The 26,663-nt window shown below is 39.6% G+C and overlaps 1 protein-coding gene across 3 annotated transcripts in view; it reads right to left on the bottom strand.

Annotated features, from left to right (window-relative positions):
• oxsr1b (oxidative stress responsive kinase 1b) overlaps nt 1–26,663 on the bottom strand; it is a 178,743-nt gene that overhangs the window by 132,426 nt on the left and 19,654 nt on the right. The window contains exons 2-3 of one of the 3 annotated variants that reach the window (XM_072570027.1): nt 3,125–3,237; nt 437–492 (exon numbers count right to left, since the gene is read on the bottom strand). In XM_072570027.1, the coding sequence (XP_072426128.1) occupies nt 437–492; nt 3,125–3,237 (169 nt within the window). Of the gene's footprint in view, nt 1–436; nt 493–3,124; nt 3,238–26,663 lie in introns of those variants that run through there. The other 2 variants (XM_072570028.1, XM_072570026.1) reach the window with 2 other exon arrangements.

Raw genomic sequence — 26,663 nt, 5'->3', positions numbered from 1 at the left:
TTGTGCAGTTAAAACAGTTTGCTTATCTGCACTGCATTATCTATGCATATCACATCTAGCTCGTTTTCAATTCATTTGACCTGATCATAAAAACCCCTGTTTTGATTTATTTATTCCTTGCTGTAGGAGATAAAAGAGGGATATCATTTTGCAATATTAAACTAATTCTAGTACAAAGTCAAAGTCAAAACACTCCAGATGCTGGAAATCAGAAATAAAAACAGAAAATGCTGAAATTAAGTCATCAGGTCTGGTAGCAGTTGTGGGGAGAGAAACAACTAAAGCTTCTGGTAACGACCTTTCATCAGAACTTCACATTCGTTCTAATGTTATGTCATATGTCATCTGTCTGTCTGTCTCACTTTCAATAGGTGCTGACTGACCTAAGTATTTCCAGCATTTTTTGTTTTTTTTATTATATAAAAATAATGGTTACTTGAATGTGGTGCTGGAGTGCGACTGCCACCTGAAGACCCAGATTCCAGTCAGCACCTTTGGAAGAAAGAGAGAAGAACTTGTATTTATTTAGCAGCTCTCAAGGCTCAAAAGGTCTCACATCCTTTTGAAGCGCAGTCATTTTTTTAGACATATGGTAACCATTTATATAGAGAAGTCCCACAAATCACACTGAAAAGAGCAACCAGTCAACCTGCTTTTAGTGGTGTCGGTCAAAAAAATGATTTTTGGTCATGACACTAGGTTAGTTCAATATTATTCTTTAAAAATATTTGAGATCATCCATGCAAACAATTGGACAGAATCATCAGTCAGAATTCAATCCAAAGAATAGCAATATTTAATCACCATAGCACTCCTTGGTTACATTAAAAGTTCAACTTACAGTATGCATGTCCATGAGTAGAATTTAAACTCTCAATCAATCATTAGACCATAAATGGAAGGCATACATCAGGTCTCTGAAAAAGCTGCTCTGCTCTACCTCCCTGTAGCTTTGCAAAGCTTTTCTTCAGGTGATTCTTTGAAAGACCACAATTTAATCTTCCTTCAACACACCCCTGGACAGTGAATTCTGAACTGTGAAGTCTTTCTGCACGTTACTTATGGTTCTTCTGCCAATCACATTAAATAATAGCACTCTGGTTTTCCACCCTTTCACCAATGGTAACTGCTTCTCACTAACTGTTTTGTCCAAACTATTGAATTTTCATAAGTCTCATTTAACTTTAGGATGGGAGTTAAGTTGGTAAATCAGAGCAAGAATATAAAAGCCTTCAAAAAGAATAAATTCTGATTATCTGCCTAGTCAATGAGTGTTTATTTTGCAACAAGCCAGAGTTAAAAACAAGCAAAAAAAAATCTGCAAATATTGAAAAAAAATGTTGGAAGTCTATAGCAGCATAATCAGCACTGGAAGCTTTTTTAAAAGTCAATGTCATCCGTAGCTGGAAAGATGACTACAAGAATCATTTCAATTCTTTGCTGCACTTCACTTTGTATCTTTGAACTCTACACTCTTCTAACAAAAGCCAAAGTAAATTGTTAGGAACAGCACTATCTTTCAATTCAGTACTTTCCAGATGCTCAGCATTGACAGCAACAACTCAAATCATAATCTGTCACTACATTAACAGGTAAAGAAAATTTTAAGTCTGGAAGCTTGGCTGTCATGCTCATGGTTGGATTTTAGTAAAAGGTTTCCAATTGATTACCTTAACCACTTTTCTCCCCAGAGTTGCTGTGTGGCCTGCTGAGTATTTCCAATATTTTCCCAATTTGATTACAAATTTTCCAGCAGCCTCAGTATCTTTTTTTATTAATCTTTAGCTGACGTTCTTACTGATGCCCAAAGATCAGTCTGGTGTATATCTGAAATTTCAAGTTCTTCACAACACATCAACCTAAACTTCAAAAAATAAGTTCACACCCAAATTATCCATGGACAATGTGAACAGACACACCCTAAAAATCAGCAGATCAACAAGTACACTCTTGCATGCACTCCATCACGTAACAAGAAATGGAGCTAGGTCAGCATTATTTCTCCCTCCCAGTTATCTCTGACAGCTCTAATATGTTAAGAACACATTATGAAAAAGTGGTTCTGCTTGAATTTAAACCAGAGTATTCAGGATTTAATTTAAGGACATTAATTGTACCATCTTGGAAACTTCATAAGTTTGAAAAATGTTTTCCTGTGCTATATGCATTATGTGGCCAACCAATTATTTCAGTACAAATTGTCTGGGTATGTTCAAGTCTTTAGTGACATTTTTCTAAAATTCCTATTTTCTCTATCTGGCTGAGAAACAGAATTGTAATAAACTAATTCCTTCATTGTTCATGTAACTCCATACCCACCATCCTATACATTCCTTTTTAAAAGCACACACTGGAAACCATAAATTTGAAATAAAAATATACCACAACAGGCAACAAACTGATCTTCCAGTCATTCTAAAAAAAAAAGAGTTCAGTTTCCTCACTTCTCTCCAAATACTGACAGTGCACAGTTATATTTTCAAAATGTTTTTAAATTGCTGCTGTTGATTAATAAAAAAATCTGGCTCAAATTCATTCACAGGATTCAAGATTTGTAGTTCGGGTGCCAGTTGCTGCAGTTGTGGGTATGTTCACCAAGTTGGGAAGTTGATTTGCAGAAATTTCGTCCCCTGTCGAGGGGGCATCTTCAGTGCTTTGGAGCCTCCTGTGCACTGAAGATGTCATCTAGACAGGGGACGAAACATTTGCAAATCAACTTCCCAGTTCAGCAAATACCCACAGGATATGGGCACTGCTGCATAGGTATTTATTGCTCATTCTTAATTGCCCAAAGGGCAGTTAAAAGTCAACCATAGTTATAGGTTTGGAGTCACATGTAAAGATGGACATGTAAGATAAACATGTAAGGATGGCAGTTTCCTTACTCCAGATGGATTTTTCTGACAATTGGCAATGGTTTCATGGCCATGAGACTCTTAATTCAAGACTTTTATTGAATTCAAATTCCACCACCTGGGTCCACAGATACCCAAACCTCTGTTCAGAGATAATACCACTAGCCCATTGCCTCTCCCTATTTATTGACTACATTTACAAATTTTCAAGTGGTCAAGGACTATTCAGCCCTCCTTGTACTATATTGGTGCATGTTCCAGTGCATTACCAGGAGTTCGTCCATACTAGTCTGACATTTTTCCAGATTGATGCGTTTGATTGCAACTCGTTCTTTCTTCGGGATACAGTATGCAGCCTGAACCACAGCTGTAGCTCCAGAACCTGAAAGAGAAAACAAACCTTTTTTAAAAAAAAAGGTACTAATTTTGGTGACAAACATGTCGGTATACGAGCATTCTTCTGCAAACATTAACGCTGAAAATACAGGTGACTGACTATCAACAAAACTCATCCCTGCACATATTCATTACTCCTAAAATTATGACAAATATCGGCAGTCAGTGCATTTAAAGAAAAAATGCAGGGTAATTCAATCTTGGGATATGGGCGTCACTGGCAAATAGAATATTCATTGCCCATTCACAAAGAGGTGGTGACAGGTCCTGCAGTCCATCTATAAAAAGTCCTTCTGCAATCTATTAGTTAGGAAATTCCAGGATTTTGAGCAACACAGTACATGGTGCACGTATCCAAATCTGGATCGTTCACTAGCCTCGAACAGCCCTGCAATCCTCATATTTCTGCACTCTTAATATATAGAAATACACAAAATGACAATATTCTCAGAATAGACCATTTGACTCTTCAAGCCTGCTCTACCATTCAATGTGATCATGACTGATCATCCAATTAAGTACCCATTTCCACTTTCCCTCCGCTAGCTGGAAGAATCAAAGGCTTCAAGAACTACATCTAATTCCTTCATTTAATGTTTTGGTCTCAGCCGCTTTCTATGGCAGAGAATTCCACAGACTCTCACTGTGTAAAGAAATCTCTGATCAGTCCTAAATGATCTACTCCAGGGTCCTTAAAGTGGTGACCCTTTGTTCAGGATTCCCTAGTCATTGGGAATATCCTTCCTGTGTTTATCCTGTCCAGTATTATTACCATTTAAAGATTTTTAATATTTTCCCCCTTATTATTCTAAATGTCAGTGAATATTGTACTAACTGATCCAGTCTCTCTTCATACGTCAGTCTGATAAACCTTTGATGCACTCCCTCTATAGCGTGAGCATTTTACCTCTGATAAGGGGATCAAAACTGCACATTATATTGCATTTGTGGTCTTATCAACATCTGCTACAACTGCAAGGCATCTACACTGCTGTACTCAAATTGTTTATTTGAAAGGCCGACATACAATTTACATTCTTCACTGCCTGGTTGGTCTTCGAGACAGGTGTACAAGGACACCCAGGTCTCCCCCTTTCCCGACCTGTCAGATAATAATTATTTGGTTTTGGCAACCAAAGGGGTGACACGGTAGCTCAGTGGTTAGCACTGCTGCCTCACAGCACCAGGGTCCCAGGTTCGATTCTAGCCTCGGGCGACTGTCTGTGTGGAGTTTGTACATTCCCCCTGTGTCTGCGTGGGTTTCCTCCCACAGTCCAAAGATGTGCAAGTCAGGTGAATTGGCCATGCTAAATTGCCCGTAGTGTTCGGTAAGGGGTAGATGTAGGGGTATGGGTGGGTTGCAGACTCGGGGAGAATGTGCAAACTCCACACAGTCAGTCGCCTGAGGCAGGAATTGAACCCAGGTCTCTGGCGCTGCGAGGCAGCAGTGCTAACCACCGTGCCACCCTATTTATGTCCTCTCAGTAGATCTGTCAAGGATGATTTCCTTTTCAGAAATCCATGTTGACTCAGTCCAATTCCGCTACTTTTTTCCAAGCACTCCGCTAGTGTATCTTTTACAACAGACTCCAGCATTTTCTGAGCATTTCATCAATGACAGGGTAACCATAATAGAGAATAATAGTCATTGCAATAATGGGGTTACATTAGCTACCCTAACATTACCCATGGTTACTGCTCTGGAGCCTATATAAACGTGAAAACTAAACTAACAAACTAGCATCCACATTGAGGGCTCACTTCCTTAAGTAGTCAGGTATGAATTATTAGGCCTTGGGGATTTATCAGAGTCAAAGAGTGTCATACCAGAAAAGCACAGCTGGTCAGGCAGCATCTGAGAAGCAGGCGAATCGACATTGAGCACAAATCCTTCATCAAGCTTCTGCTCAAAACGTCAATTTGCCTGCTCCTCCGATGTTGCCTGACTGGCTATATTTTTCCAGTGCTACACTCAGACTCTGATCTCCAACACCTGCGGTCCTCACTTTCTCCTTGGGGATTTATCAGCCTTTAATCCAATTTTTCTCAATACCATTCCCTACTAATATTGATTTCCGTCAGTTCCTCCTTCTCAATAGGCCCTGCATTCCCCAATTTGGGTGTCCCCTCCTCTAAGTACAGAACCAAAATATGTATTTAATTGGTTTGCTATCTTTGTTGTCTTGTATAACTTCTGTTTCTGCCTATAAAGGGACCCATACTGGTCTTCATTAATCTTTTTCTAATTTTTGTTCACACACACACACACACACACACACACACACACACACACACACACACACACACACAATCTTCTCAATCGTTTATACCACTACCAGCAGCCACACTTAGAGTTAGAGCTTGGGCTCTAGAATTTGCTCCCTGAATCCTTCTTGCCACTTTCAAGATGCCATTCAAATAAATTGTTTAATTAAGCTGCTGATTAGCGAGTTTTGCAAAGATCTGTAGCTCAGGTTGAAGTTCTGGACGTCAGTTTGCACGCTGAGCTGGAAAGTCTATTTCCAGACGTTTAGTCACCCTACTAGGTAACATCTTCAGTGGGACTCCAGGCAAAGCACAGCTGCTGATTTCCAAACATATAAATAGAAAGCAGGAATCAGCTGCAGCGCTTCGCTTGGAGGCCCACTGAAGATGTTTTGTTACCCTACCCAGGTAACATCTGGAAATGAACTTTCCAGCTTAGAGAGCAAACCTACATCTACAAGCTGTTGATCATCACAATTCACTGCACTAAATCTCATCTGTCACCTATCCACCAACTTGCGCATGTCCTTTTGGAGTTTCACATTCTCCACTCAACTGATTTTTTCCCCCAAGTTTAATCTCATCTGCAAACTTTGACATTGTCTCCTTGCCCACTAAGATTCAGATAATTTATATATAATCAGCAAAAAAAAAGTGTCCCAAAACTGACCCCTGAGGAATTCCATTACAAAACATTCTCCTCTAGTTCAAAAAGCATCCATTGACCAATACTGTTTCTTATCACTCAGCCAAGTCTACAGCAATGTTGTTACTGTTCCTTTTATACCAGGAGAGCAAAGTATCTGGTGCCCTTGGCTTTATTCATAAGGGATATAGTGTACAAGTGCAAGGTAATGTGGAACTTCTACAAGATTCTTACTAGACAACAGCTGTGGATACATTGGTTCCAGAAATGAGAAACTACAGTTAAGACAACAGAGTAGTAGTAGTTAGGACTGTTCTCTTGGAGAGAAAATCTGATTGAGACAGGATAGAATAGTTAGGGAGAAGTTGTCCCTTTTCATAAAAGGGAGAATGAGAGTGAACAGATTTATTAACGTGATGCGCAAAAGCAGCAAGGGTAATGTGAAAGAAAATAAAACTTTTCACACAAGGTTTTGGGGAATACAACACATGGCCTGGAAATGTGAGGGAAGCAGGTTCCACTGAGGCATTCAAGGAGAGTATTGGATAATTATTTGGGTGGTGTGCAAAAGCTCTGGAAAAAAGCAGAGTAGCACAAGGTAATGCTGCATGTTTGAAGAACCAGTGGTGGCATAATGGATTGAATGGCCTCCTTTTGTACTATAACAATTTTAAGAGTACAGATTTTGCTCTTCCAAAGAGCATCTGGGAAACTGTATGGCTTTAAGTGAGAACTTCCTTCCCCCCTTACAGTACATTTGCATAAATGCATATAATGTAGTTATCCCACAAATATGAAGCTGAGCATATTACTCATTACATCTGATTTCAGTCTCATCCTTCTACTTGCTTCAGGCTAGCCATTTAAAAATCACTATAGATGATCCCATTAATATGTGAACAGATTTCATTTTCAAAACTAGTGATTTTAATAAGATAATAATCTCTGTAAAAAGATCATTTCAAAAAAGTAAAGAATTCTCTTTTTGCTCTTTCTTCACCATTCTGGAGAATATTGCATCCCTACATTAGCACGTAGCCAAAGGGAGATAAATTTTCAGCATGTTGTAACAAGGTGTGTACTTTATAACAACCGCAAAGAAGTGCAAAACTGAAGATCAAAAAAATGTTAAAGCCCATGTAGATTTTAAATTGGATTGCTTCTAATCTGATGCCTATTTAATGAATGACTCAAAATTTCTATTTAACATTAGAATAAAAATATATGAAACAAGTTTCATCCTGCAGGAGAGATTCAGTAGGACAGTGGACCAAGTCCTTCATAATACACTGGATCCAAACAAGTTCTTGGTATTACAGGATCCTTTGACTGGTTGTTATAAGACTGGCTCATTGTTTAGCCTGACACTTGGGGCATGGCTTCCTTCCCCTTAGTTCTAGATAATTATGCAAGTTAAAGCCATAATGAATAAAGGTGCCCCTGCTGGATAAGAGATGGACAAGGTAAGTTGAGAGATTTTATCATATTGAACTTCAGCCCTGTGATATGTTTTGGGGTTGGAAGAAAGTTGTTCTTCCCCCTTATCAATGTGGTGCTGGAAAAGCACAGCTGGTCAGGCAGCATCCGAGTCGATGTTTCGATCATAAGCTGTGCATCAGGAATATCCCAGCACCTCACCTTTTTGACACCGATCTCCAGCATCTGCAGTCCTCACTTTCACCCTCTTATCAATCAGGCAGATGAAAATGGATAGTTCACCAAAGCAAGTTAATTCATTTCTGCATATTTTGTGTAGTCTGAAGTTTTGATCTGTATAAGTAGGCAATAACTACAATATAATTTGAGAGTCGTTATACTATAAACTAAATACAAATTTTCTTTTTCTTTAGATATGGAAGATGCTGGCAAGGCCACATTCATACTTCATACAAGCCTAGCTTGCCCAAGAAAGTGAATATAGACAGGCATGAAGGAGTACAAACAAATTTGCTGGACAGACTCAGTAGGTCTGGCAGCATCTTTGAAGAGAGAAGCAAATTAACTTGGAGTTGGATATGACACTTTCTTTGGAAGGATCAAAATTGATGCTGCCTGCCCAACTAGATATTGCCAACATTTTCTAGCAGCTGCATTTTTCCCCCCCATTAGAAAACATGAAGGAACTGCTCGGTTCTTGATGTTGCCAAGCTTGTGTAGGTATTTTGTAGTTGTATTTATCCTGGCAGTGTATGTGGTTTAAAGGTGAAAGAGTAAGATTCACATGTTGAGCTAATTGTTGCAGCAATATATCTAGACTCTAATTAGTTCTCATAGATCCAGCAGGGTTGCAGGATTTGAGCCATAGGGAGAGGTTGAATGGGCTGGGGCTGTTTCCCCTGGAGCGGAGGCAGAGACAGAGGTTAGACCTAATAGAAGTTAATAAAATCATGAGGTGCACAGATAGGGTAAATACACAAGGTGTTTTCCCCACAAGGTTCTGGGGTGGGGGAGCCCAGAACTAGAAGACATAGGTTTAAGATGAGGGGAAGATTTAAACAGGGACCCAAGGAAAACGTTTTCACGAAGACGGTACTGTGTGTATGGAATGAGCTGCCAGAGGAAGTGTTGGAGGCTGATACAATTGCAACATTTAAAAGGCATCTGGATTGGTATATGCATAGGAAGGGGTTTAGAGGGATATAGGCTAAGTGCTGGAAAATGGGACTAGATTAGTTTAGGATATCTGGTCGGCATGGATGAGTTGGACCGAACGTACGGTCTGTTTCTGTGCTGTACATCTCGATGACTCTATGGCTCTATCTTGGACCAGTTAAATTCCTCAATGTGACCTAAACATGATACAGTAAAGAGCTACAAGGCAGAAATAATTTTATTGGTACGTGAGAATGCTTTTGTCTTTTTCTTGTCAGACGTAATTATTACCTACTTCTTATGTCTTAGCAAGGAGTAATCTACGTCTAACAAAGGATGAAACATTCTGCTTAATTATCAGAGGAATTTTAGATGTATAATATAGAAAGAGTGAAATAGTTCCTACAATTGAACTTGTGAAGAAGAGAATAATGCAAGTGAATTATTCAACCTATGACAAGCAAATCTCGGGCCTCATTTGTCTGCTGGATTAGATGCGAAAGATCCTATGGCACTATTTCAAAGCCAGGACCTGGGAGTTATTCCAGAGTATGGATTAATATTTATCCCCTGGTCAGCATCATCAAAACAGATTATCTGGCCATTGTCAACACACACAGCAAACTGCAACAAGCAGCAAATTGACTGACATTTTCTACATTGCAACAATGACTACACTTTCAAAATAATGCATTAGATAGTTCAAAGCATTTTATAGCCAATGGTAAGACAAGCACTGTATAAACAGATTCAAATCTATTGTATGGGACAGGAGTAGACCAATGTCTGATGCAACAATTAGATCATGGCTCATAAGTATTTTAAACTTATTTCACCCACCTCGGTTTCAATACACTAATTCTTTATAGACAGTTGATTGCCATGTGTCTTCCGAGTGAGCGCTAAGGATTTCCATAACCTGTGAAGAAGCAGTTCCTAACATCTACCAGAATATCCCAACCGCAATATTATTCAATTACCCTCTTTTATTCTGGTCTTTGTCTAGATTAGAGTGGTGCTGGAAAAGCACAGCAGTTCAGGCAGCATCTGAGTAGTAAAATCGATGTTTCGGGCAAAAGCCCTTCATCAGGAATCTGGCCTTTGTGTCAGCCCTTATTTTACTTTGCTAAGCTATTTAACTTCAATAAACATTAAATTTTTGAATTAACCCTTTATTAAAGCATTTCTTCTTCTTTGGCCTGTTTCTTACTCTCTTCTGGGAGAACTGTTCCATAAATCATTCAAAAGATATTGTACAAGATATCAAGAAAGTGAGTGGGGTACAACAGCAGAGCCTGATCCTTACCCACCGGTGTTCACCTACTCCAAAATAAAACATTCCAGTAACCTGCATTAGCAACCTTTGCAGATTTTTCACTCTTTTCCCCCCGCCCCCAAATAATCAATTCATCGTAGCACTCCACCATTGTCCCTGACTTAACAGAGTGGGACAGTACTGGACACTATTCCTTGCATGTTCCACATCACACTATATTTGTCTATTATACACAAAGCTTACAACAATTCTCAGCTTTCCATAGCCTTTTTATATGAAGTCTCAAGTATCGATTTTCAGGTGATGCGCCATTATAACATCTACATTATTATTTAACTTAATACATCCCAGCCTGTCCAAATTCAGCTGTCACTCAAGATCAGTATGTGAACCTTTTATTGTCCAATACTTGAATATAACATAGGATTTGAACATGGAATCTTACCTGTTCTGTGCAAACTCTACATGCTATTGTTAAAGCAGTATAGGAAATTTACATTGGTGTTTTAATAAAAGTTCAACATCCTTAGATATATATTCCGTGATGTCCCACACCTCTTAAATGCAGAATGCCATGGTGGCTCAGTGGTTAGCACAGCTGCCTCACAGCACCAGGGTCCCAGGTTTGATTCCAGACTCAGTCGACTGTCTGTGTGGAGTTTGCACATTCTCCCAGTGTCTGTGTGGGTTTTCTCCGGGTGCTCCGGTTTCCTCCCACAGTCCAAAGATGCGCAGGTCAGGTAAATTGTCCATGCTAAATTGCCCATAGTGTTAGGTGCATTAGTCAGAGGGAAATGGGTTGGGTGGGTTACTCTTCGGAGGGTCAGTGTGAACCAGTTGGGCCAAAGGGCCTGTTTCCACACTGTAGGGAATCTAACCTAATCATTCTCCACCTCTTTGACCTCAGAAGGCAATCCCACAATAGAGAAAGTAGCAGAATTAGGCACCATTTACACGTGGCCTCGTGACCTTGGCTTTAAGTGCCCATCTGGTCAGTTAGGCATTTCTAGGTACTCTGAGCCTATTAACTGCACATTAAAATCTCAGATCTTAAATGATAGAAATACACTGAATGTTTTGTTTCTCTCAAACAAAACCACAATTAATCAACAGCACTGTAGCTAGACATATTTCTTAAACTGACTAAAATAGAAATCGCTGTCGCTTAATGAAAATGTGAAACAAAATAGCACCACCCCCTTGAAATGATCTGAAGTTTGCAAGTGTTGCTTTCTCTTAGCTTTACACTCATCTTCCCAAAACTCCAAATATACCCCCTACATGCTCAACATTCAGAACATTAAAATAAAGACTTGTTTCAGTGACTTCAGCAGACATTCATTCATAAAATACAACTTTTATTTCAACATTAGAACTATTTCATCTCATATTTCCAAAACAACATCCTATCATTTTCAAATTAGTGTCTACACTGTGCCCATTTGTCGTATGGTTCATCAGATATCATTATTGGATGAGCAGAAATTTCCTCTAACTAAACATGGCATTTAGTCCCCAACATAAAGTCAGTTTCTTAGCCACAAAATCTATCCTTCTCATCTGGTAACTGTCCAATGCAGACTCTTTACAAACTTGGTCTCAAGTGGCGGCCCAGAGAAGGGCTTCTAAACACATGGGCCTATCATGACCAAGAAAGCCTCTTTCAACTTCTATAACAGGTGTGCTCAAGTCGGGGGTTTGAGTGACGTTACTGAAATCTCAACTTTTCTTTTAAAAAACTACTTTGTGTTCCACCCATCTTCAAGGGGACAAACTCAAATTAATCAAAAACTCTGTTGCTCCTATACTAATTCACAAAAATAGATCTATGCATGTGCTTTCTGAAGTACACCATTTCCCAGTTTGGTAAAATCAAAATTGACGTCAATTTTTAAATCCTCCCCACCCACAATGGCCTCAAACCCATATCTCTTTAGCCTCAAGTTCAGAAGTCCATTTTTTTTTAAACTTATCAAGCATTTTTTCTATACTAAATCTACCTGCCACCCCCAAGTCCCATTCTATTACCAATGTTATACATTTAGATAAATTCAGAGTTCTTAGGTTGAAGGTTTCTAATTTCTCTAGTCACTCTCTCTCAGAACCTTAGGCACAAAATTCTTATCTGCACCATAGCAACTCAAATTTTTGTTCCTATATACTGGCTTAGTCTCTTTCTTGTTAAAAATTACATGAGGAAAATAAATTAATTCAGCTTTTACATCTCAAAAACATCTTAAGCACATACGCAAGAAATGAACAGGGTAGTTGGTCTTGATTCATAGAAAGTAACAGCCCAATTATTCTGTATCTAACCCAAAATTAGAGATCTTCTGAAACATAGCAAGAAAAAAAAAGGAGGACTAAGAAAAATAGTATCCGGGTGAAATTGATATAATGTACATTTCCCATTTATTGAACTTCCCTCTTGATTTTCAGCCATTGGAAATGACCTACCAAGCCACTCAGCTATATCAAATCACTTCAAATACGAAAAATAAATCAGGGGGCTTGAGGTACTGTGACAATGTTTCACCTTTGAATGAGGTGGTCTGGGTTGACAGCCCAGGATCCAGTATCACCTGCTTTAAAGATATGCAACAGCATCACTAAGGCAGTTGATTACAGGCCAGCCAATATTAATTGAGGCACCAATAGGTAAATGCTATTCAATCAATCCTGCAAAGTCCTTTTCACTAACATCTGAAGTTAAAGTTGAGCTAATATTGAAAGATTTGTCCCAGTGACCTATCAGGCAATAGTTTGATATAGCCATATTCAAATCATCCATGACAGCGATTGCTGAGGGGAGGTGCCGGAAGACTGGCAGTTGGCAAACATGGTTCCACTGTTTAAAAAGGGTGGTAAAGACAAGCCAGGGAACGATAGACCAGTGAGCCTGACCTCGGTGGTGGGCACGTTGTTGGAGGGAATCCTGAGGGACAGGATGTACATGTATTTGGAAAGGCAACGACTGATTAGGGATAATTAACATGGCTTTGTGCGTGGGAAATCACGTCTCACTAACTTGATTAAGTTTTTTGAAGTAACAAAGAAGATTGATGAGGGCAGAGCAGTAGATGTGATCTATATGGACTTCAGCAAGGCCTTCAACAAGGTTCCACATGGGAGACTGATTAGCAAGGTTAGATCTCATGGAATACAGGGAGAACTAGCCATTTGGATACAGAACTGGGTCAAAGGTAGAAGACAAGTGTGGTGGTGAAGGGTCATTTTTCAGACTGGAGGCCTGTGACCAGTGGAGTGCCACAAGGATCGGTGCTGGGTCCTCTACTTTTTGTCATTTACATAAATGATTTGGAAGCGAGCAGAACAGGTACAGTTAGTAAGGTTGCAGATGACACCAAAATTGGAGGTGTAGTGGACAGCGAAGAGGGTTACCTCAGACTACAACAGGATCTGGACCAGATGGGCCAATAGGCTAAGTGGCAGATGGAGTTTAATTCAGATAAATGTGTGGTGCTGCATTTTGGGAAAGCAAATTTTTGCATGACTTATACACTTAATGGTAAGGTCCTAGGGAGTGTTGCTGAACAAAGAGAGCTTGGAGTGCAGATTCATAGCTCCTTGAAAGTGGAGTCGCAGGTAGATAAGATAGTGGAGGCGGCATTTGGTATGCTTTCGTTTATTGGTCAGAGTATTCAGTACAGGAGTTGGGAGGTCATGCTGCAGCTGTACAGGACACTGGTTAGGCCACTGGAATATTGCTTGCAATTCTGATCTCCTTCCTATCAGAAAGATGTTGTGAAACTTGAAAGGGTTCAGGAAAGAGTTACAAGGATGTTGCCAGGGTTGGAGGATTTGAGCTATAGGAAGAGGCTGAACAGGCTGGGGCTGTTTTCCCTGGAGCGTGAGAGGCTGAGTGGTGACCTTATAGAGGTTTACAATCTTATGAGGGGCATGGATAGGATAAATAGGGAAAGTCTTTTCCCCAGGGTCAGGGAGTCCAGAACTAGAGGGCATAGGTTTAGGGTGAGAGGGGAAAGATATAAAAGAGATGTAAGGGGCCACCTTTTCATGCAGAGGGCGGTACGTGTATGGAATGAGCTGCCAGAGGAAGTGGTGGAGGCTGGTGCAATTGCAACATTTAAGAGGCATTTGGATGGGTATATGAATAGGAAGGGTTTGGAGGGATATGGGCTGGGTGCTGGCAGGTGGGACTAGATCGGGTTGGGATATCTGGTTGGACCGAAGGGTCTAGGTTTCCATGCTGTACATCTGACTCTATGACAGCCAATGTCCAAGACACCATCCCACCTGGCTATCTTGCCCAATTGGAAGGGCAGACATATCAGTGGTGGGAATGTCAGTGTCATGAACAAATTGCCTTGGCAGTTCTCAATACTGACTCCAAACTCTATGAAGTGTCAATGAATCAAAGCAAACACTAGTAAATTGATTGCCACCCAGCACCCTCCATTAATAGAACTAGGAGTTCCGGATAACATCAGTTACCAGAAGCACTAAATGTAGTTAAGGTACAGGATGTATTCAGGTTGAGGAATTTCAATGCTCATCAAGTTTTAGGACGGAGTTAAAATTCCTGAAGGATTTGTTTGTTGAGGCCCAGTCTTACACAAATGGAGACTTATTTGCTCTCATCCTCAATCTACTCAGCCAAGGCCTAATAGCTATTTATTTTTACTGCTTAAGGCCAGTTTGGGAGAGATATCCTTCAGGACAGTGGTAGCAGGAAAACATACTCAAAACTCTGCTTTGATTCCACTCAGCCCACTCAACTTTAGACCTCATCATTACCTTGGCCCAAACATAACAATAAAGAGTTGGATTCCCGAGTGACTGCCCTCAACAACTAGGTAGTATTTAAATGTTACATGATCGAGCCCAGTCAAAAAAAACTATTTCAGTGATTAGTGGGGGGTCAACTCTCTACTGGCTGCAGTCATACCTAAAACAAAAAAAAGGGAAGATGATTGTAACTTTTAATGTCAATTGTCTCAGGCTAGGACTTCATAGTAGGAGTTATTCAGGGTAGTGTTCTCAGACTAATCAAATTTGGCAACTACATTGACAATGTTTCAACACAGTTCCTGACGAAGGGTTTATGCCCGAAACATCGACTCTCCTGGTCCTCGGATGTTGCCTGACCTACTGTCCTTTTCCAGCAACACACTCTTGACTCTGATCTCCAACATCTGCAGTCCTCACTTTCTCTGTTTCAACACAGTGAGGAATGGGTTGTTCACTGATGATTGAGCAGTGTTGAATTTCATTCACAATTTCTCAGATAATGAAGCTGTTCACACCAGAACGTAAGGAGACCTACACAATGGCTACTGGTATTATTGCCACACTATTAATCTAGAGATCCAGGAAATGTTCTGGGGACCTGGCTTCAAATTCCACGATGGCACTCTAATTCAATAAAAATCTGAAATTGAGAATCTAAATGATAAACATGAAACCGTTGTTGATTGTCAGAAAAACCCATCTGCTTCACTAATGTTCCTCAGGGAAGGAAACTGCTGTCCTTACTTAATCTGGCTTATGTGCAACTCCAGAACCATGGCAACGCAGTGGACTCTTAACTGCTTTCTTAGTGATGGGCAATAGATGCTGACCTAGTCCGTGACACTCATCCCGTGAATGCATGAAAAAAATTCAATTTGGGCTGCTAAATGGCAAATAACGTTTAGACCATCACATTCCAAACAGTGACTGCTTCCAACAAGCAGACATCTAACCATTTCCCCCTTACAGTCAATGTCAATTCCTGAATTCTTCATCTGGGGATTACACTAACTAGAAGCTCAACTTCAAATGAAGGATACAGAATGACATGAGAGGTACATTTGGCTTTCGCAGCTACAACTACTTACATGCCAAACAGCTAAAGCAGCATGCAATAGAGGAGCCCAAGTGATCCCATAATCAATGGATACAAGCTTTGCTGCCACAACCATTCATGAATGGTGGTGGACAATTAAACCCATGGGAGGAGGTTCTATAAATCTCTCCAGCCTTACTGATAGTCACCTAAAAATTTAGACAAGGCTGAAGTAATTCCATTCATCTTCAGCTAGAAGTGCCAAAGAAAAGAATAATCTCAAATGATCTCCCAAAGTCCTCATCAGCAAAATAATCATGGGATATCAATAAAATAGCTGAAGACACTGGATACTGCAAAGGCTAAGCCCTGACAACATTCTAGCAATAGTGGTCAGGAGCTGTGCTCCAGTACAGACATTGCATTGTCATCTACCCAATTACGTGGAAAATTGCTTGGTATGCCACTCCTTGACATTTAATAGCTTTACCATCACTGAACGCCTCACTATCAACATCCTGGATGACAGAAATAATCAGAGGCTAGAATTTTGCGGCAAATAATTTACTTTGCATCCTCAATGTCTGTCCACCATCTGCACAGCACAAGTCAGGGGTATGATGGAATACCCTCCACTTGTCTGGATGGGTGGCAGCTCCATTCAAAATCATCCTGGACAAACAGCACAGTGGATTGGCAGCTCAACCACCACCTTTAACACTGGCAGCATTGTGTAGCACTTACAAGATGCACATATTAGCTCAAATGCTCCTCAACAGCACTTTCCAGACCTCTGCAGCTTATAAAAAGGATATTTAAATGCATGCGAACATCAACTAAATGTTATGTTCAAACCACACATCACTCTGACCCTGTCCCAGATTCAAATTTCTGAAACTCACTAAAAACAATGTGGGTCTCCCAATACTCAGGGCTGTAGCAGTCACTACCACATTCACCAGAGCAATAATGGATAAGCAATAAATACTGGATTGGCCAAAAGTGCCCACAACCCTTAAATAATAAGCTGAACTTGGTTTATACTTGTGGTTACAAGAACCAAGTCAGAGTCATACAGCAATGAAAGAGACCCTTCAGTTCCACTTGCTTATGCCAACTAGATATCCCAAATTAATTTAGACCCATTTGCTAGCATTTGGCAAATATTCCTCTAAACCCTTGCTATTTATATACCCATCCAGACACCTTTTTAATATTGTAACTGTCCAGCCTCCACCACTTCCTCTGGCAACTCATTCCATACACGCACCACCCTCTGCATGAAAAAGTTGTCCCTCAACTCCCTTTTAAATCTTTCCCCTCTCACCTTAAACCTACATCCTGCAGTTTTGGATTGTCCAACCTGGGAAAAAAAAAGGATTTGGCTATTTACCCTATCCATGCCCCTCGTGATTCTAAGCATTTCTAATACGGTCACCATTCAGCCTCCCACATTCCAGGGACAACACCCCCAGCCTATTCAGCCTCTCCCTATAGCTCACATCCTCTAATCCTGGCAACATCCTTGCAAGTCTTTTCTGTACCTTTTCAAGTTTAACCACGTCTTTCCTATAGCAGGAAGCCCAGGATTAAAATCAGCATTCTAAAAGTTGCACAACCAATTTCCTGAACAGCTCCCATACTTTGCACTAACCAATAAAGGCAAGCGTATCTAATGTCTTCTTCATCACCCTATCTATCTGTGACTCCACTTTCAGGGAACTATGAACCTGCACCCAAGGTCTCTTTGTTTAACACACCCCAGGGCCTTACAACTAAGCATACAAGTCCTGCCCTGACTTGCCTTACCAAAATACAAACCTCATTTATCTAAATTAAACCTCAAATTCCACTCCACTTCTTCACGGTCCATCACACCACCAAATTTGGGGTCACAGAGTCAGACAGCATGGAAACAGACTTCAGTCCAACAAGTCCAATCCGAACGTAATCTCAATCTAAACTCATCCAACCTGCCTGCTCCTGGCCCATATCTCTCCAAACTTTCCTATTTCATATACTTTGCAAATGTCTTTCAAACATCGTAACTGTACCCAAATACACTATTTCCTCAGGATGTTTATTCTATACATGATCCACCACGTGTAAGAAATTAGCCCATCATTTCTAAATCACTCTCCTCTCACCTTAAAAACATGAGCCTTAGTCTTGAAATAACCCATCAGAGGGAAAAGACAACTACCATTAACTCCACCTATATCCCTCATTATTTTATGAACATCTATAAAGGTCTCCCCTCAACCACCTATGCTGTTCCTCTTATGTTCACATCCAAATAACTTTAGAGAAATGGCAAAAAACAGTGGACCCAGCACAGATTCTTTTGGCATACCACTGGTCACAGGTCTCCAGTCTAAAAACCAACCCCCCACCACCATCCTGTCTCCAACCTTCAAGCCAATTCTCTCACCAAACAGCTGTTTCATCCCATTTCCCCCCTCAGTTGAAGCAAAACGCTCAGAGACACAGTATAGTTTTACTTCCATCTTTATTGCAGGTCCTGGAGGGAGACAGAACAATTGCCCATGTGCAATGAGACACAAGTTCTTGGTCTTCTCTCTCGAATAGCAGTATCTTAATGAATCATATAGTCATTTTACAGGGAGGAACATCCAGATGAGGCAACATGCATATTGATTGGGTGACAGTTAAAATCAGCGAGTGTCAATAGCAAAGATTAAGCCATTAGTGTTACACAATGAACATTCTTAACTTTAATTGGCTTCACATAATGAATACTTTTCACCTTGTTAAACTGACCGTACATACTGAATGCTTCCAATATTGTTAAATGGCGCTTACATAATGAATGTTTTCCCACCTTGTTAACCTAATACTCTTGCCTCCAGCACCCTACTGTTCCCTCTAAATTCTTGTCTGATCAGAGTCACTCTCAGGTGAACCTCATTTCACAAAAGTCAGAAATTAACTCTTTACCCTCCTGCTTATAGATTCTCAACTAGGCGGATCAGTTGCTGGAAGTTTAGCATAGGGAATCAGGAGGTGAATTACTCTATTTAAAAGGTACAAGACATGCATGAAGGAACACTCATATGTTAAGCTTCAACAGGATAAAACAGTAATCATAATTCGAGCCCCTTGATCAACAAACCATGCATCACTGTAGCACTTCATTCTCTCTATCATCGATGCAGTACTTACCATTGAGATGGTAAATCGTGGCTACTTTAACACAGTCACACCTGCAACATCTACCATTTTGAATGGCATGCAGTACGGCGAAAGCAAGTGCTCCGGCAAGTAATACAGCATCCTCACATAGCCCTCTGATTCCTTCAGTCAAGAACTAGAACTCACTTCCTAAAACACTGCACTTCATCATATGGAGCACTTCATCATAAAGAAGCAGCTCACCAGCATTGCTCAAAGATATTAGGTATGAGTAACAAATACTGGCCTTACTAACGACATTTCATGTTCTGTGAATAAATTATTTTTTCCATCACTTTAATACTGGAGTCAATATTTTTAAACAATCACCAAGGTTGGTGGATCCAAGGTCAACAAAGCCATCTGGTACTTTACTCAAAATTACTATTCTTAACATGGAACGGGAGATAGAGAGTTTCCTATTAGTCATTTAATCATGTCCTATTAATACAGAATCTTGTCTTCAATTCAAAAATATGTAGTAGAACTTCAAATTAAAATTACTAGTAGCTTGATAAAATATTAAGCTTTTATTGAAGCCAGTGAAAATGGGGTCAGGCAGAAGTTTCACAATGTTGACGAATGTAAAATTATGAAACTTTTTTCATATCTTGGTATTATATGCTGCTCCCTATTTTTGGTACAGCCATCTAATTATTGAAAGACAAACTGAATACAGGTACTAGATAATAACAACAACTTGAAGTTAAAAATGAACAATGCCCAAGACAACAGCTGAAGAATACTAGTCATCAAATGAAGTGTTTCACCCAAAATATGAAACCGTTCTTCCAGGGGGCCATGGAGCCTTTCTAGCATTTGTGTTTATTTACACAGCTCCAAGTCCTTACAGTTAAGGCATTCTCATCATTGTTCACATGACTCCAAATATACATCATTTGTTCAAAGCAGTTCATGTGAAATAGGAAAATTCCACCACACTGGTTCAAATTAAAGGTTCTCTTGGAAATTGTAATACATTAATCTACAATGTTAAATACATTCAAATTAAAAATGGTCATGAAGAATAACTTAATAGTTTGAACCTGAGGAATTTCCTTGTTGTCATATTAGTATCATCAGTTTTCATGAAAGACAATGCAATTAAGTCTGGATTCATTTAAAAGCTCTCATTTAGCTCTGTAGCTTATTGCTAAACAAAATACCAGGGGACTTAGTTTTATTTTAAAAAAGTGAAAAAGTATCGGTTGTAATAAGATAGTTGACTTCGAGTCATAGAGATGTACAACATGGAAACAGACCCTTCGGTCCAAACCATCCACGCCGACCAGATATCCCAAACCAATCTAGTCCCACCTGCCAGCACCCAGTCCATATCCCTCCAAACCCTTCCTATTCATATACCCATCCAAATGCCTCTTAAATGTTGCAATTGTACCAGCCTCCACCACTTCCTCTGGCAGCTCATTCCATACCTGTACCAGCCTCTGTGTAAAAAAGTTGCCACTTAGGTCTCATATCTTTCCCCTCTCACCCTAAACCTATACCATCTAGTTCTGGACTCCCCCACCCTAGGGAAAAAAGACTTTGCCTATTTACCCTATCCATGCCCCTCATGATTTTGTAAACCTCTAAGATCACCCCTCAACCTCCGACGCTCCAGGGAAAACAGCCCCAGCCTGTTCAGCCTCTCCCTGTAGCTCAAATCCTCTAACCCTGGCAACATTCTTGTAACTCTTTCCTGAACCCTTTCAAGTTTCACAACATCTTTCCAATAGGAAGGAGACCAGAATTGCATGCAATATTCCAACAGTGGCCTAACCAATGTCCTGTACAGCCACAACATGACCTCCCAACTCCTGTACTCAATACTCTGACCAATAAAGGAAAGCATACCAAACACCTTCTTCACTATCCTATCTACCTGCAACTCCACTTTCAAGGAGCTATGAACCTGCACTCCAAATTCTCGTTGTTCAGCAACACTCCCTAGGACCTTACCATTAAGTGTATAAGTCCTGCTAAGATTTGCTTTCCCAAAATGCAGCACCTCGCATTTATCTGATTTAAACTCCATCTGCAACTTCTCAGCCCATTGGCCCATCTGGTTGTAATCTGAGTTAACCCTCTTCGCTGTCCACTACACCTCCAATTTTGGTGTCATCTGCAAACTTACTAACTGCACCGCTTATGCTCACAGCCAAATAAACAACATGCATAGTGCAATGTAACCACACAGCTAGAGCTATTTATAAACAGAAATGCTGAACGTCCAAATGGATTACTGAAAGGAAACATCACAACTTCAGGACATCCCACTTATTTCACAATTACTTTGTCATGTAAGTGTTCCAATCTGTATACAATGTCCCAAAAACAGAGGTTCAATCATTACTTATTTTTAGTGTGATAAGGGAAAATAATACTAGTATATCAGGAGAGAATTAGAGTTTCCCAAAATTTCCTAGATTTTGGAAAGGTCCCATTAGATTGGAAAATAGCAAGCGTAACAACTTTATTCAAGGAAGGAGACCTTTCCCTATGTACCCTGTAAAGTTCCCTAAGAACCTTATATGTTTCAATAAAGTCACCTTGCATTCTCAAAAGTATGAGCTTACCTCAAGACAGTCCCTACTTACCTGCGATCTTCCTGGTGAAACTGCTCTGGACTACCTCCAATGCCAATATCTTTCCAGAATTATTGGAAATTTGTGCATGAAGACCACTAATACTCCACGCTGTAGCTTTCTACAGCCTCAATTTGAATAATATTCAGCTGTTGTATCTATCTTGTCAAAGTATATAACTTCACATTTTCCAACATTATATTCTATTAAGTTTTGTCCCCAGACACAACTTGTCTATATGCCTCTGCAGACTCATCATCTTTAGCACTTACTTTCACATCTATTTGGGGTCATTTGCAATTTGGATTATAGTACATTCACTTTCCTCATTCAGATCATGTGACATGAATTGAATTGGCTGAAGACTGACATCTGTGATGAAAAAAACCATTGGAGAAGGTCTAGGTGAATCATCAAATCAGCACTACTGGCTGAAGACTGTTGAGATGCAAAAAAAAAAGAGCATTGATGCCCTAAGCATCCCCATCTTTGAGGATGGGGAGGTTTGTGGAGCCCCCTCCTCCACCAAAGTTAATTATCCAAAAACATTTATGACTGGATATGGCCAAGCTGCAGGAAATAGACTTTTCTTCAGCTCAACTCATTCACGTCAACCAGATATTTTAAACTGATCTAGTCCCATTTGCCAGTATTTTGCCCATATTCCTCCAAATCCTTTGGGGTGTAGCTTTGCTCGCTGAGCTGTAGGGTTGATATCCAGACGTTTCATTACCTGGCTAGGTAACATCATCAGTGGCGACCTCCAAGTAAAGCAAAGCTGTTGTCTCCTGCTTTCTATTTATATGTCCTGGATGGGGTTGCTGGGGTTTGTGGTGATGTCATTTCCTGTTTGTTTTCTGAAGAGTTGATAAATGGTATCTAGATCTGTGTGTTTGTTTATGGTGTTGTGGTTGGAGTGCCAGGCCTCTAGGAATTCTCTGGCGTATCTTTGCTTAGCCTGTCCCAGACGAAATGTTGGGTTTTTTTCATCCGTGTGTAGGGCTACGCAGTAGAGAGGGTCGTGTCTTTTTGTGGCTAGCTTGTGTGGTTCCCTACACAACAAAAATTTTCTTGAACTTAACACAGGAGTTTAAACTGATTCTGCCACAAATTGTTTAGGAAAAGCAATTTCGTGCGTGCGCACGTGTTGCTTATTTCACTTCTAAATGCCCAAGTTCTAATTTTAAAGATTAGATCTCCTTGTTCCAGAATCCATAGAATTAGTAGTTTATCTTACTTCCTTATTGAAAGTCTGCCATTCTGATCAATTCAATTAGATTATCTTCAATGTTATGAACTGAAAAAGAATGCAAGTCAGATTAATACAACCTGCACTGCTGATTTGCTTTAGCTTTCACATCATTCTGGTGAATCAATACATTACAGATTTCAACACCAGTATGATAATCTTGAGTTATTGATACTAATAAATAGTAATGTTGCTCGATTCTAAACAAAGCATAATTCAGGATAGTGTTCATTAAAATAGATCCAAAATACTTTTAAAATGAATTGCAACCAGGCAAAAATCATTCACTAGGCAAAATCAACACAGCCTAGTCTCAGGAGAGTTACAAATACTTGCAACTCCTCAGTTGGCTTGGAGAGGGTTTAGCCTGCAAGTAAAATCTCTCACCACCAGGCTTTTTAATTTCCCAATTTAAAACAAGGGGAATAAATGGCCTAATTAAAAAAAAACAAAGCTGTAACAGGGCTCGATTGAACTTCAGCTGAGAAACGGAAAAGATCAAAGAATGGGGCAGGAGTTACAATGAAATCAATGAGAAAAACCATACAATGTGGATAAATATGTTGCCACACAAACTTATGCATTGAGTTATGGGCAACCCAATCATGAGTTCAACAGCATAAATACTAATCTAGCTTTGCTGTTTTTGTTGAATTAGCTGAATGTAGAGCATTGCAAGGCCCATGACAATTTATTCCCTGGAGTAATCTCAAAAACAATATTACTCAGTTAGATCATGATTACTATACATCAGTTCTTTGGAAATGTATACATGGACAGATAAAGGTCAATTGCAGTCAAACAGACTGTTAGTTAACGCTCTGCCTTCAATGTTTGGCAAGTAAATGAAGTGCTGGAGAATAACCAGCACCTGGAAAAATTGACTCGAAGACGACGAAAGGGAAATAAAGAGAGGAACGCTACAGATAATGTTGAGGTGAGTAATGGTTACATTTCCAAATTCATAGTAGATATCTTTTCTTAAAGCTAAATATAATTGACTGTAAAAATGACAACTGGTTATTTTAAATCACCTCATGGTTATGAGAAAAACATTCGACTGTTTGATTTTAGACAACTTGACAGTAAAAATGAATGTACAAATTCAGCATATGTTTCATCTCTTATTGTAGTGGCCACAGGTAATTGGGAATAATTCAGAATGAATTGTTTTGTGGGCATCTGCTAATGCGCTGAAGAATGTCCTAGAATTAGTCTTGTCAGCCAAATCAGTCGCTCAGTTCAAAATGTTATTGCCTATTGTGTAGAAGGTGAGCACACCAAATGATCTAATGGATTACCAGTCAACACAAGGAGTCAACTAGAGAAGTTAAATCTGTTTCCTCTCTCTTTAGATGGTACCAGATCTGCTGAGCATTTCCAGAGTTTGTCAGTTTTCATTTCTGACTGATTTAGCTGCTTTCAACTGGGATCAGCAATCAGACCACTATTTTAACATCCAGACTGCTGGAGAAGGGGAGGGAGTTTATGCCTGGTAAAAGATGATGTAAGCTCTGGGCATATCCATCAGATGAGATATAGATTTAATTAACTGTGATGTTCCTACAACCAAACAGATTGCTAACATTTACTAAATAGCCTGATGAAGAAAAAAAAAAGTGAGTGACTTCAGGTGCGCTTGGCTTGTCCATAACCACCTTGCATACCACGTAAATAGCTTTAGGGAGTGTACAAGTGACAAAATAATAATCTCAAAAGCATTTCTCTCAAACTGAATAACTGCATCATATAGTTATCTATTGATAAAGTTATAGTTGCTAAATCCAAGGTACAAAAATAAAAATAGGTGTCTCATTCCCACTATTGCTGCATGATGGAGTATTGCAGCAAATTGGCAAAACACATTATTGAAACATTTAAAAAGTTAGCAATCTACACCATTATCATTTATTGGATGTGAATGCCACTAGCAGCATTTATTGCCTTCAAGGAGTTGGTGATAAGCTATCTTCTTGAATACAAATGTGTAGCTAACTTGGTCATTCCAAGGGACTGGTAGGAGTCAACCACATTGCTGTTAAGTTTAGGTCAGACCAGATAAGGACGACAGACTCCTCGAAAAGATGAATGTAACAGAGGAGCTGGTACACTAATGGTTGTATAGTCACTATTTGAGAGAGTACATTTTTAAAGACAATTTCACTTAACTAATTGAATTCTAGTCACCCAGCTCTGAAATAATATTTGAACTCACTTATCTGATCACTAGTTGAAGAGAATAAATACTAACAATGGGAATTCCTGAAGTGGTAGCACTTTGGTCAAGCTCAAAAACAAAAAAGGCAGAGATGACAAATTGTGTTTTTCTGACATTCCAACAAAAATACTGAAGATTTGTGCTCCAGAACTTGCCACACGCCTACCTAAATTGTTCCAGTGTAGCTACAACACTGGTATCCACCTGACAATATATCAAATTGCACTGGTATGTCGAATATACAAAAACACGGAAAAAAAAAATCCAACCAGACCAACTACCTCAGTCTCCTCTCAATCATCAATAAAGCAATAGAAGGTGTCATCACCAGTACCATGAAGCAGTGCCAGTTCAATGATAACCTACTTACTGATGCCAGGTTTGGATTTCACCAGGACCACTCAGCTCCTGATCTTATTACAGCCTTGGTTCAAACATGGACAAAAAGAGTTGAATTCCACGTGTGTGGTGACAGCGACAACCTTGATGTCATGGTTGCATTTTACCTAGTGGGGCTTCAAGGAGCCCCAACAAAACTGGAATCATTGGAGATCATGGAGCAAACTCTCTGGTGGTTAGATTCTTAGAAACCATACAACTAAAAATGGAGGAGGAGGAGAATCTTTTAGATGTTTGACCCAAATACACATTGATAACACAAACATTAGGACCAAGTTGAACAAACTGCAACAATAAATTCAACTTGAAGGCTATTACTGAGACATGGCTGCACACTGGTTAGGACTGTGAAATAAATATACCAGATTACAAAGGTCAGTAAATCAGTCAGGAAAACGGTGAAAGGATTAAATCATTTTAATGATGAGTGGATATGGGATCAGCAGGTAGTGACTCTACAGACAGGACCTATAGATTGATTAGGACAGTAAGAACACCAAACAGTAGTCAGCTGTACATACATATTCCCTAGTGGCAGTTGTAAAACCAGTAGAACCTTAGAAAATAGGCCCTAGCATCCCAAAGATGTTTTGTGGTTTTTAGTTCAAGTTTCTCTAATACATTTTCCCTGATGATATTAGTGGTCTTATGTTCTTCACTTCTTTTAAAAAACCACCATTTATTACTGGCTATGCAACTTCTATCTGACACATAAGACTGCTAAATATTAACATGTGTCAAGTTGTCAATTCTTCTTATCTCTGCCTCTATCACACCACCAACTTTAACTACTCTTTTTTGTCCCCTCATTGCCCCAATTTTTATATACTCTTGCAAAAGGTCTTACATTTTTCTTCATATCCTGGTCTAATTTACGTTCATTCTATATCTTCTCTCCAACTTTTTGGTAGTCTTTTAATGGTTTCTAAAACATTCTCAATCCTCAGAATTACTGCTATGCTGTTTAAGGTGTGGAGCCTGAACCAGTTGGTACTTTAATTGTGACCTAATGAGACTGTACAGCAAAAATAACTTAACACTCATTCTCACCTCCAGACTCAAACTGAACTAATTCTATCTCACCTGCATTCATATCCTTACACAAAAGTACAATATCTGATTCATTCTTAAACAAAATAAGCATGCATTTTTGAGTGATAATTCAGGATATTTTGATT

This window comes from Chiloscyllium punctatum, chromosome 5 (genome assembly GCF_047496795.1).
Source record: "Chiloscyllium punctatum isolate Juve2018m chromosome 5, sChiPun1.3, whole genome shotgun sequence".
Classification (NCBI taxonomy): domain Eukaryota; kingdom Metazoa; phylum Chordata; class Chondrichthyes; order Orectolobiformes; family Hemiscylliidae; genus Chiloscyllium; species Chiloscyllium punctatum.
This window is presented reverse-complemented; position numbering and strand designations above follow the sequence as displayed.